Source organism: Hippocampus zosterae, chromosome 21 (genome assembly GCF_025434085.1).
Source record: "Hippocampus zosterae strain Florida chromosome 21, ASM2543408v3, whole genome shotgun sequence".
Classification (NCBI taxonomy): Eukaryota; Metazoa; Chordata; class Actinopteri; order Syngnathiformes; family Syngnathidae; genus Hippocampus; species Hippocampus zosterae.
The window spans coordinates 3639813-3652942 of NC_067471.1; the positions used below are offsets into that span (position 1 = coordinate 3639813).

The 13130-nt window shown below is 45.7% G+C and overlaps 2 protein-coding genes across 5 annotated transcripts in view; one reads left to right on the top strand and one right to left on the bottom strand.

Annotated features, from left to right (window-relative positions):
* The first annotated feature begins 204 nt into the window (after window positions 1–204).
* elk3 (ETS transcription factor ELK3) lies at window positions 205–5260 on the top strand. 2 transcript variants are annotated; one of them, XM_052055243.1, is made up of 5 exons: window positions 205–487; window positions 3452–3686; window positions 3761–4318; window positions 4945–5064; window positions 5142–5260. In XM_052055243.1, the coding sequence occupies exons 1-5, from the start codon at window positions 303–305 to the stop codon at window positions 5232–5234; spliced, it is 1191 nt and encodes a 396-aa protein (XP_051911203.1). In that variant the 5' UTR covers window positions 205–302; the 3' UTR covers window positions 5235–5260. The 2 variants fall into 2 exon arrangements, with proteins under 2 accessions (XP_051911203.1, XP_051911204.1); XM_052055244.1 differs by having other exon boundaries at window positions 338–487; window positions 3468–3686.
* A 399-nt stretch (window positions 5261–5659) lies between these two features.
* The window catches only part of cdk17 (cyclin-dependent kinase 17), a 41341-nt gene continuing 33870 nt past the window's right edge, over window positions 5660–13130 (bottom strand). For 2 of the 3 annotated variants that reach the window (XM_052055233.1, XM_052055234.1), the window contains 4 exons: window positions 9436–9478; window positions 9199–9289; window positions 8446–8523; window positions 5660–8346 (listed from right to left, as the gene is read on the bottom strand). In XM_052055233.1, the coding sequence (XP_051911193.1) occupies window positions 8306–8346; window positions 8446–8523; window positions 9199–9289; window positions 9436–9478 (253 nt within the window). In that variant the 3' untranslated portion in view covers window positions 5660–8305. Of the gene's footprint in view, window positions 8347–8445; window positions 8524–9198; window positions 9290–9435; window positions 9479–9508; window positions 9620–13130 lie in introns of those variants that run through there. The other variant, XR_007960466.1, reaches the window with a different exon arrangement.

Consider the following 13130-nt stretch of genomic DNA (forward strand, 5'->3'; position numbering starts at 1 on the left):
ACAAAGTCAAGTTAGGTAATTAATTTCGTTTGACGAAATTGGTTTGTTTCCTTATAACAAACAAAAAGTTTTAGTGTGCATGAAGTGGTGTCTCCCCCGCCCCGTGTTACAGGAAGACGAAATGTGTGTGTGTAAGTGTTGCGCGTGTGTAACAGGAACCCATCCCGGTGAGCAGGAAGCGAACAGTATGACGTCAGCTCGCCGAGTGGCGTCCTGTGCGCGCGCGCGCGTTTCGCCTGAGTGTGTGCGTGCGTGCGTGGGTTTTCGCAGACGGGAATAATGCGCCAGAGGAAGTGCGCCCGATGTCCGTCTGCGCGTCCCGACTTCCTGCTCTGTGGGTAAGCAAAGCACAGAGCAGAGCCGCGGATCCGCTTTCGCGCACAGCGGCATGGAGCCACAACACAACAAGACACACAGCCTGCTTTAAAAGACTTTACGCGCATCCGGGCGGACCGAAAGAAGAGGATCAGCCGTGCCATAAACAAGGGTAGGAGCGAGTTCTGTCCGTTTCTGTTGTGCCACAGCAAAAAAAAAAAAACAACAACAAAAAAGACGTCTTTAAAAGCCATTTTTTCTTTCAATCACGTTCGAATATGGTCGATCGCCTGAAAAATGACGCGAATGTGGCGCGTAGTTGTATGGAACACGCTAAAAGTCGCGCAAAACTACATTTTCCAGAGTCTTTGAGGTATTCCGAATTATATATTTAATAAAAACGTCTAGTGGAAGGGAGGGGGGCGCTACGTTTTTTTTTATATAGGCACTTTTAGATACTGGGTCGTCTGGACTTTCTAGACGAATCAAATGAGTCATCACAAAAACGTGCAGTATATTTTCAAAACGGCACTAGAAAAAAAAGAGGCTTCTTATTTGGTGTGCTCGAGTGTAGGAGGATCTTAATTATGCATCACATGAGGCTTAGTAAACTTCCTGTGACTCAAAAGCACGTAGCAGCTTTCGCCAGTCAACTGGTTGGAGAGGACCACTTTTATTCTGAAAACACATAAATCAGAAGCCAAACCTCAAACTAACAAGCGCCAACACAGAAATGCATTATACGTATATGTGTGTGTGTGTGTGTGTGTTTTCTGGTGACAGGAAGTCAGACCTTCCTCTGAGGCACGGCTTTAAATCCGGGAAAACGCCCCTGAATGACAGGAAGTGCTCGTTTTAGGCCCACACACAAAGTTGCAAGTTCCTCCGTCAGTTAACACAGAACGCAAACAGGAAAAAGCACAGGAGGAAGGGCGTATTAATTATGATTTATGATGGCAATGGCGAACCACTCCTCAGATGGCGGCCGCTTTGGTTGCGGCGGCTGTTTCAGGTCGCTTTTGTCAGAAAGTCGAGGCTGCAAAAAAATTGTAATGTAGTTGTAATGGCGTAATTAAGGGCTCGTCTTGAATGGCTCTTCGTCAACAAGGCGAGTTAAGGAGCCGGGAGACGAGTAAACACAAAGGCAGACAGGTAAACTAGCCTGTTCGACGAGGCCACTGGCCAAGCCTGGCTATATTACCATGGAGACAAGCGCATGCATCATGAATAGTAATACCTTAGTAATAACAGCATGTGAATATTTACATTTCGTAAAAGACTGCATTCAATTTTTGTAAGGACTGTACTATAATTACTGTGTGCCAACTTGTTTTGGAATCTGCGTTTGAACAGAAAGTACCGGGCATTTATTCACCGTGAGACAAATTGGATTTGTCCCCCCCCCCCCCCCACTCTCAAATACGGTCATTATATAAATCTGTGTGAATATCACTTTCTTCGAACTACTCGGCGTACACGGCCAGCAGCGCTTTCAATTTCGACTGCGGACTTCAGCGTCGCAGATAGCACGTCTGCTCGCTGCCGCGCTCGTTAGGATAACGACATCGACACGTGACGAGAGGCGGGATCGTTGTTCGCGAACCCACCTGCTCGCTGGAGTTTATTTGATATGTAGCATTTATTCATCCAAAGGCATAATGATTTAGGGCAGGGCATCTGTTGGGGCGGAGGCCACTACTTGAAGAAATGTGGCAACTCTACGATTAATGAGACAATTTACCCCCGGCAGCACTACAAGTCAATATTTAATGCGTAATGTTTTTATTTTACTGCACACTACTCAACAAAAATGCCACAAAAAAAGTAGACGTACTGAAATAATGAGGATCTCGTCTCAAATTGGTCGAACACGATTTCCGCGGTGTGAATGGCAACGGGTTCATTGGCATTTTACGCCATCTTGTGGAATAGATTCGAATGGTTCTTCCTGTCGCTATACGTCACAGGCGTAGATAGATGAACACAGATACAACAAGTGGCGTAAATAAAATCATTTTGGAATGCGGGGAATCACTGCATTCGTCGTATTAACAGCATGTGAGTGTAAATTACGACAAGTCTACTTCGCACGGGCTAGGCGAATAGCGACAATTCGCAAATCCGTGCGATTCTCAGGAAGTGTGGTCGAGCTAAATGCTCAAACACTAACGAGAGTCAACATTTTTTTTCCCCCCTTCGCAATCCATCATCATATTTCATGACATACAATATAGCAAACATACCGCGGACTAACTAAACAACATTCCTGAGATCATTTCTGTCGTTTGTGCATAAATACATCAACGGGTAAAATGGCGTGATGTGTCCACGAGGCACCTCCCACAATTTACGACTCTAACGCACTCTATACGTTCGCTGGAGCCACTTTACCAACTACGAGAAGGTCCACAGGTTCACTGTAAAATGCAAAAGATTTTTTAAAAATTCTTTTGTGATGACCGAGTAACTACATGTCAAGCAAGGCGTCCACTAGTTGTCTTGGCAACGCACGATCACTAAAATAGATCGCTACATTTTTCACGCTAGTGGCATGCGCTTCAGTCTATTCTTGGATGCGAGTTGCCAGGATTTGAAAGGTGCACAGTCCAGGTGCAGGCTGTTTCCTATTTTGCATAGCAAACAAGCTAATGAAGTTGCGGCGTTCACATGATGCTACAATCAAATAATAGGTCACATGGCAGCCTTTGTTCATTATTCAAAGGTATTATCCGATGCCAAAGTGGTAAGTTTGTACCCGTTTTTCAAGTTCTCTGTATGAAGCTATTCCGAGTGTAAAACATTTTGTGTGTGTGTTTGTGTGCGCTCAATCACCAAAGTACTCCAATCTGAAACAATGGAGCATCACAACATTCGACAATCTCTTGCTAACAAATGAACTATTTTATTTATTCATCGCACACTGCAGGAATGTTTGATGTCAAGCAGATGTCGTTTTTACCTGGTTCATTTTTTGGGGCTCTCATGTCTCAAGGACCACCCGTAATCCTACGACGGCCATTGAAATGCAATTTAATATATTAGAACCCCCAAATAATCCTAAAAAATGCTGAGGAATATGTAAAATTATGTTTCATAGACAAGGGTGGAAATAAATGTTATCAAATTCTGTTACCAGTTGTTGTACCTTCCAGATTGCTGCCATCATGGAGAGCTCCAGTACACTGTGGCAGTTCCTCCTGCAGCTGCTGCTTGACCAAAGCCACAAACATCTCATCTGCTGGACGTCGGATGACGGCGAGTTCAAGCTGCTCAAGTCGGAGGAGGTGGCCAAGCTGTGGGGCCTGCGAAAGAACAAGAGCAACATGAACTATGACAAGTTGAGCCGGGCCCTGCGCTACTACTACGACAAAGTAAGCTTTTGCGCACGGACACAAGTCATGTGTGTCGAGTCCCCCCACGAACCCAATCTTGCTATTTTTTCCAGAATATCATCAAGAAGGTGATCGGCCAGAAGTTTGTGTACAAGTTTGTGTATTTCCCCGACATTCTGAAGATGGACCCGGCTGCCGTGGAGGCCGGCCGGCGGACCGAAGACTGCAGAAGTGCGCCGTCGGAAGCTGAGGACGAAGATGGGAGGCACCGATACCTCCACACCGGCTCTCTACGTCACACCCTAGAAAGAGCCCACTCCATTAAGAGAGACATCAGATATGATCGCCATGACGACAGCTCCACAGTCATCCGATTCGTCACTAACCGTGGCCATTCCTCTCACCCTTCTGTGACTGAAAACTCCCCGGCTCGCTCGTCCTCGCCACAGAGTCCCGTCTTTGCAGTGACTGATGAATCCGAACAGGGCGATGTGCCTTTAAACCTGTCATCGGGTCAGAGGGAACGAGAGCGTTCCAAGTTCAGGAAACCCAAAGACCTGGAAATTTCATCCTCGTCCCACCTCGTGACAGGAAATGACCTTGTCTCTATTGCCCTGAAAAGTCCAGCACTTCCCTCTGGCTCCTTGACTCCAGCTTTCCTGACTACACAGGTACAAAATGGTGTGGAACATATTTCTCAATGCAGGGAGAAGGCATGTGCGAATAGGAAACTCTCAGTCGGGGAGGAAATGGGAAAGGGGAGGAGGTTTATAAGTGATGCCATATGTTCCAGAAGGGTTACTGGCAACAAAGCCACACTTACATTGGACTTAACTCGGCAGTGAGGGCATGACATGACGAGCCGCCATTTTGCGTTTGAGGAGGAGGGAGGGGGTGAGAGGGGGAAACTGGCGTTTTTAAGCAATTTGCTAGCGAGCTCCCTTTTCGAGGAAACGACTTGAAAAGTTGCAGTTCAATTACTTACGTGGAAAATAAACATTTAAGGATACAGAAAATCTAAAAGTCGAGGGGTAGGAATAAATTATTTACCGTAGATAACCAAGCTCATAACTTACCAAACTTGGCGCGGTTCCTGTTTATTTCCTGCTTTGTCTTCTTCGAATGCCTCTGAGCTGAAAATCAGTTGCGCCGTTTAGAAGCCCTCTGCTGGTTTTAGTAAGTAGTGCAAGCCATACAGCCCGACTTCCTGCCTGTCTGTCTGTACTTGATGCCAAAGTAAACACGAGTTTTCCATCTTCACATTATTACCCTGCGGCTTTGCTTTTTTGCTTTGTAGACGCCATCTGGTCTACTGCTCACCCCCAATCCGCTGCTGTCCAACGTCCACTTCTGGTCCAATTTAAGTCCGGTAGGACCTCCAAGCCCAGCCCAGCTGCAGAGCCATCCCACCTTCCAGGTAACACCAACACCTCCATTTGAATCAACAAAATATGTTTGTTTGGTTTTTTAAATTCGCTATTGTCTCCCCGCAAGTTCCCAACCTTGCTGAATGGAGCCATTCCACTGCCTTGGCACAATGCGGACATTTCTTCTTCTTTGCTGATCTCCTCCCACAAGTCTTGTTAATGTAGACCTGGGCCAATCAGCCTTTTTTTTTAAAACTGAAACTGTCTTTTTATATTTTTTCTAGGTGGGTAAAAAAAGGGGTAAGACAGTCAAATGCATTTTACATATCACGCGGCAAGTTTGAGAAAACTGGAAAGGCCAGCAATTTTCGTTTTGTGAAAATGTGATGTTTGGGAGACGCAACTGGGTTTGTAAACCAGTCAAGTGACATTGACACAGCAGTTGTACAGGCTTCCCCCACCTCTGAAACAATTCCTTTGTTCTGAAATAATGCACATGCTTACATTCGGGTGCGCAAAGAAAAAAAGCTATTGCGACATGCTAATCATTTTTGTGTGATATTTTCAATGCCTTACATCGGTTGTGCCTTATATAATTCACCCTATTTGCTATGATATACAAATGCTTATGAAATGCTTTAAAAAAAATGATTCTTTTATAGGAAATAAAAGTGTTTTTCTCAAGAGTTTGTCTCGATATCGAAACAGATGGATGTACTGAAGAACCTGTTTAAATCAATCATTTGATTTCTGACGACCCCTTGTGGTCATTTGTATATTTTTTCCGGGCCTGTTCATTTCGAGTCGTTCTCATCCATAGAGCCGTCAAAATATTCGAACCGTCTCCGAGTTACGATGCCATCCAGAGAGAACAAACTCAGACTTGTTATATGAAAAAAGATTCCATTTACTTTGCGATGGTTATGAGAAATAAATAATTCCAGTAGAAAGAGTCTCACACACACACTCGCCGCACAGCAGGCCTTGCATGCAGCAGGCGCACATTGTTGTTGTACACACATAATACACACAAACGCTCTCGCACGTGCCCCCAAAGTGAGGACATTCACACTTTTTTTTAAAAAGGTTGTACAATGATAAATAAAGCTGAGTTAAGAACTTTTCCTGTCATGCACGTGACTGCGATTCATTTCAAAATATACGGACACCGGAGTTTGCAGTTAATCGTAACAGTATCCCACTGGCTAAAAAGATGACATCAGAATGACAAGGTATTTGTAGAAAAAATAGGTTTTTACTTTTGCCCATGACAAACAAGCTGTCATATATTTGCATCTAACCTGTTAAAAGACAAATACAGTGTGCTTACGGGATTAGGACACCATTAGCTGCAAACAACAAGTTGTAGTAGTCGTTACTGCACTTTTCATGTACTGGGAATCAGTATGTCGGACATTTTACAGACACTCGAATCTCCTCCATACATTCCGCCCGGGGCCATTCTATCTTTTACACTCTGCTGCTTGGGAGTGCAAGAATTGTGAGACTTCCACATAAAATGTAACTGAAAATCACAAGAGCGGGTCGGGGAGCGTGTGGAGAAGCTCCCGGAACCAAATCTATGCCAAGGCGCCCCCGAGAAAGGAAGTTCACGCAAAAAATGAAAAGGTCACAGACGTAGAGAACACATCTTAATACTGTTAGGTACACTTAGTCAACGCCTGTCAATATATATATATATATATATATATATATATATATATATATTGCAGATTCACCACAAAGTTACTGCAATGATGGCAAGAAAGGAAAAAAAACTTCCTTGAAGCCACTCTCCACTGCTTTCTTCCAAGAATCCTGCTTGTTAAGACCTCTTTCCTTCTTCCTTTTTTTTTTTTTTGGTAATACTAAAATTGGACCGAGGAGTGTTGGGGTCACACTGAAAAAATAATTCACAGATATTAAAAAAAAAAAAAGCATACATGCGTGAGAACAGTCAGTATATTTGAAGACATAAGATTTGATTATGAAGAAAAAAAGTGTTTTTTTTTTAGTTAAAATGTACAAATGGAATATTCCAAGCGAAAAAAAACCATCTTTCAAGTATGCCGTCATAACATTATGAGGAAATATGATGGAATGTTGCAAGAATTGTAATGAGGAAAGTCGTCAAGTTTTTGCGCTGTTAGGAGACAAAATTTGTACAGCACACGAACGACGTCACAATCGCTGGCGTTTTAAGAGAACTGAGTCACAGCATTACGAGGAAAGAAAAAAGTCATCATACAAGAATGTCTTGAGGGGTGGGAAAAAGTTGGAATGTCACAAGAAGAAATGATCGCCACATAAAGTCAGAAAATGAGAGTTTGAAAAACGTCATTCAATTTATAGAGAAGAAAGTGGTCATGTAGTGTGAATAAAAGTTAAATATAAAATAACGGTGCAATATTTTGACCAAAAAAGTTGGAATTTTCAGAGAGTAAATTCAAGAGTAGGAGAAAAAAAAAATCGATAGATTGCAAGTTGTAGTATTGTGTGGAAAATTTTGCAAGAGACAAGAGATAAAGTTGCAATTTACAATAATAAAGTCATCGTATTTTGCAACAACAAAAAAATCTGAATTTTACAACACATATCTTCATATCATTTGTGCTGGCATTTTCATGTCACTTTTTTTCCTTCAAAAGGCGCAAATTTTTGTCATTGCAAATTCAGATTTTTTTTTTTCAGTGTGGCCTCAACGCTCCAAATTTTGCTCAAATTCGATCCGACCGCTTCCCAAAAAGAAAGGAGAAAAAAAAATGTTTTTCCGTATTTCAGTGTCCTCCCACCAAATTTCGACCTTGTAACGCGCCGTTTTAGTCAACCAAATGCAAACTCGATTCTCTAAAACAAATGTCGCAAGTGGTCCCCAACAACTTCAATCACAGCTTGGACGCCATCCGCGGAATTTGCTAACAAAATAAATGAGGAGCTGATGCGCCCGGGGGGGGTCGAACAGCAATCGTTAACGATTTCGCAACCATGCTTGGAGGCTCAACTTCACATCACACACACACACACACACACGCTCACACATACACAGGGTGTGTTAAATACATACAGTAGTACTTTAGCAGCAAACGACCCCTACCCTCTCATGTCTGGAAATAAATAAAGACACCAATTGAAAAAGTCAACCTAACTCAAGACCGGTGGTGCGCATGTCAATGCGTGTGTGTTGGGGGAGGTGGGGGAAAGGGGGCGGCGGGGTTCACTGTATCATGCGAGAGAGATCGGTCAGGTGAGAGGGCAATGATGAAGGTACCCCCCCCCCCCCCCCCGTCCTTTTTAGAAGAGCATGCTCTGCCTGCGGTTGATTTTGCCGTTGCCTGGAAGCAAAGGGGAAGAAGGGTGCTCGCGTCAAACCTCAACGGCGGGAGACATTTTTCCTTCCAAGGACGTAGAAAAAAAAATAATAATAAAGTCACCTGGCTCCGGGTACGAGGAGTTCCTGTAGCCGGGGTCTCTCTGCAGCTGCACCTCCTTCAATGTGAAGATGGACACACCTGAAAGACAGCCGCACGCGGTCTCCAGCAACTTGGTTTGATTTCGGCAGGGCCCCCAAAAAAATGACATATCCAAAAAACGGGGCTTATTTTTTTCCCAAATGTTGTATCTTGTTTGCACACTTTTTTTTGGCAGGGGGGGAATAGGGGTCTTATTTCCCCCCAAATGTTGCGTCTTGTTTGCACACTTTTTGGGGTTTTTTTTGGGGGGGGGGTAGAATAGGGGGCTTATTTCACCAAAATGTGCCGTATTGTTAGCACACCTTTGACCCCCCCCCAAAAAACAGGGGGCTTATTTTCTTAAGGGGCTTAAATGTCTTGTTTGCACACTTTTTTTTGGGGGGGGGGGGATAGGGGGCTTATTTCACCAAAATGTGCCGTTTTGTTAGCACACCTTTGACCCAACCCCCGCCACCCCAAAAATACAACAACAAAAAACAGGGGGCTTATTTTCTTAAGGGGCTTAAATGTCTTGTTTGCACACTTTTTTGGGGGGGGGGAATAGGGGGCTTATTTCCCCAAAATGTTGCGTATTGTTAGCACACCTTTGAGGGGAAAAAAATTTGAATTAAGCATTCAAATCACATTTTTCGATTCACGTATTCATCGCCTTTGAGGACTTAAAAAAAAATTTTTTTTTTTTAGTCACTGTTCTTCAGACGCGTGCGCACTCACTCTCATGCAACGTGTGAACTCTCATCCCAAGATGCCTGAAGTAGGAATGTTTCATCGCGTCCTCAGCCGAGATCCTCTTCTTGGATTCGTACTGCGAAGCGGACAAAGAGGACACTCGTGTTCATTAAACAGTCGAGGACACTTTTTTTTTAAAATAAAGCAACGGCATTACAAGTACGAGTGTTCTTTTTGAAATTAACGTCATGGTGTGTGTATGTGTGGGAAGTTGACGCTCACTCTGAGGAAAGCCAGCAACAGCTCGATCCCGTCGCCATCCAGCCTGAAAGCGACAAACGAGGGGAAAAAAAAAACAACAACAACAGATTAATGGCTGCCTGCAGCAAAGGCTGATGGGAAGGCGCAGAGTCGCTGTGGGGGGAAGGAAGTGGACAGCTGCCTTCACAATGTTCCACAGGATTTCCTGTCTTGCTACACACACACACACACACACACACACACACACACACACATTCCTGTACGACTATATTTGTGAGGTCCGGGTAACTCCAGATAGGGAGTGAGGACCACCCTTTCTGATAGGTTTAGAGAGGAACTAGTCTTAGATTTGTACACTAGATGTCACCCCAACTACTTTCCCCACTTCAACTTCTTTAAAAAACAGAGCAATAAAAAGTAGACTTGAAACTGAAATCATAGCAGGAGTGAGGACTCTGAATGGGCACATTCAAAGTCCTCACTCCTGTTGTGACTTTGGTTAAAATATCTTATCTTTTTTGGTTTTGTTGCAGTTAAGCATACAAATCAACTTTTGGTATGGCCTTCAGAGTTTTTCCTCTCTTATTAACCTGCAATTACACAGCAGACATTTTGTATTTTAATTTTAAAAAGTGTGAGTAGTCTGTTTTATGAATAATTTGATAGTTTCAACTTAAGATAAGCAGAGTTCCTCATTTATACATTATATATCAATCACAACTTGAACCGATTGATTGCTGTACAATTACTACTACAATAAAAGTGACCCATGCTTTGGCCAATTAATTTACGGAACTAAATCAAATATATTGTAAAACTTTATAAGTACATGTCAACATTAAATCTCACCTCAAGTAGAACATTTTTAACAACACTGCTCAGGAAGAGTAGAAAAGAATTGAAAAAAAAATACTCCAGCAAGAAAATTTAAATTTAAAAATGAAGAACTCGAGAAGCAGATCTTTTCTTGAAGTTCTTTACGTCTTTACAGGTTCTTTGAGCCAAGGCCTGCGGCTCTTTCATTTTGCAGTCAGTGCATTGTTCTTGCTTGACACCCTTTTATAAGTCTCCCCAGGTGTTTTTCCACAGCAGCCTTTTCTTCTTCATTCCATGGTCTCCTCAAATTTGCTCTGGGAGACCCTAAATATGATGACAATTGCAATTTAATGATACTCACAAAGACCACCTTGTGATAGCTTTACAATGTGGATTTCATACGTAAAAAAAATAAAAGTACTTGTCTTTTTCTCCAATTTAGATTTTGCCTGTTCTTTGGGTGTAAGGTTTTTTCCATTCATCCATCATCTACCGCTTATCCGGGGCCGGGTCACGGGGGCAACAGCTTTAGCAGGGAAGCCCAGACTTCCCTCTCCCTAGCTACTTCTTCCAGCTCTCCCCGGGGGATCCCGAGTCGTTCCCAGGCAAGCTGGGTGACATAGTCTCTCCAGCGTGTCCTGGGTCTCCTCCCGGTGGGACATGACCGGTACACCTCACCGGGGAGGCGCTCAGGATGCATCCGAATCAGATGCCCAAGCCACCTCATCTGGCTCCTCTCGATGTGGAGGAGAAGCGGCTCGACTCTGAGCCCCTCCCGGATGACTGAGCTTCTCACCTTATCTCTAAGGGAGAGCCCGGACACCCTGCGGAGAAAACTCATTTCAGCCGCTTGTATCCGGGATCTCGTTCTTTCGGTCACGACCCATAGCTCGTGACCATAGGTGAGGGTTGGGACGTAGATCGACCGGTAAATTGAGAGCTTCGCCCTTTGGCTCAGCTCCTTCTTCACCACGACAGACCGATACAACGTCCGCATCACAGCAGACGCTGCACCGATCCGCTTGTCGATCTCCCGCTCCCTCCTACCCCCACTCGTGAACAAGACCCCAAGATACTTGAACTCCTCCACTTGGGGTAAGATCGCCTCCCCGTCCCGGAGGGGGCACTCCACCCTTTTCCGACCGAGGACCATGGTTTCAGATTTGGAGGTGCTGATTTCCATCCCAACCGCTTCACACTCGGCTGTGAAACGCTCCAGTGAGAGTTGGAGAGCCCCGTTTGAAGGAGCCAACAGCACCACATCATCTGCAAAAAGCAGGGATGTAATACTGAGGCCCCCAAAACTGACCCCCTCAACGCTTCGGCTGCGCCTAGAAATTCTGTCCATAAAGATTATGAACAGAATCGGCGACAAAGGGCAGCCTTGGCGGAGTCCTACCCCCACTGGAAACGATTCCGACTTACTGCTGGCAATGCGAACCAAACTCTGACATCGGTGGTATAGTGACCGAACAGCCCGTATCAGGGGGTTCGGTACCCCATACCCACGAAGCACCCCCCACAGAACTCCCCGAGGGACACGGTCAAACGCCTTCTCCAAGTCCACAAAACACATGTAGACTGGTTGGGCGAATTCCCACATACCCTCAAGGACCCTGCTCAGGGTGTAGAGCTGGTCCACTGTTCCACGGCCGGGACGAAAACCACACTGCTCCTCCTCAATTGGAGGCTCGACTTCCTGACGGACCCTCCTCTCCAGCACCCCTGAATAGACCTTACCAGGGAGGCTGAGGAGTGTGATCCCTCTGTAGTTGGAACACACCCTCCGGTCCCCCTTTTTAAAAAGAGGGACTACCACCCCGGTCTGCCAATCCAGAGGCACTCTCCCTGTTGACCACGCGATGTTGCAGAGGCGTGTCAACCAGGACAGCCCCACAACATCCAGAGCCTTGAGGAACTCCGGGCGGATCTCATCCACCCCTGGGGCTTTGCCACCGAGGAGCTTTTTAACCACATCGGTGACTTTCAACCACAGAGATAGGGGAGCCCACCTCAGAGTCCCCAGGCTCTGCTTCCTCCAAGGAAGGCGTGTTGGTGGAGTTGAGGAGGTCTTCGAAGTACTCTGCCCACCGGTTCACAACGTCCCGAGTCGAAGTCAGCAGCGCCCCATCCCCACTGTACACAGTGTTAGTGGTGCACTGCTTCCCCCTCCTGAGACGTCGGATGGTGGACCAGAATTTCCTCGAAGCCGTCCGGAAGTCCGCTTCCATGGCCTCACCGAACTCTTCCCACGCTCGGGTTTTTGCCTCGGCGACCACCGAAGCCGCGGTCCGCTTGGCCAGTCGATACCCGTCAGCTGCCTCTGGGGTCCCACAGGCCATAAAGGCTCGATAGGACTCCTTCAGCTTGACGGCATCCCTTACTGCTGGTGTCCACCAGCGAGTACGGGGATTGCCGCCACGACAGGCACCAACCACCTTACGGCCACAACTCAGATTGGCCGCCTCAACAATAGAGGCACGGAACATGGTCCACTCGGACTCAATGTCCCCCGTCTCCCCCGGAACATGGGAAAAGCTCTGTCGGAGGTGGGAGTTGAAACTCCTTCTGACAGGGGATTCCGCCAGACGCTCCCAACAAACCCTCACTATACGTTTGGGTCTGCCAGGACGGACCGGCATCTTCCCCCACCATCGGAGCCTACTCACCACCAGGTGGTGATCAGTTGACAGCTCCGCCCCTCTCTTCACCCGAGTGTCCAGAACATGCGGCCGCAAATCCGATGATACAACTACAAAGTCGATCATCGAACTGCGGCCTAGGGTGTCCTGGTGCCAAGTGCACATATGGACACCCTTATGTTTGAACAAGGTGTTCGTTATGGACAATCCGTGACGAGCACAGAAGTCCAATAACAAAACACCACTCGGGTTTTGATC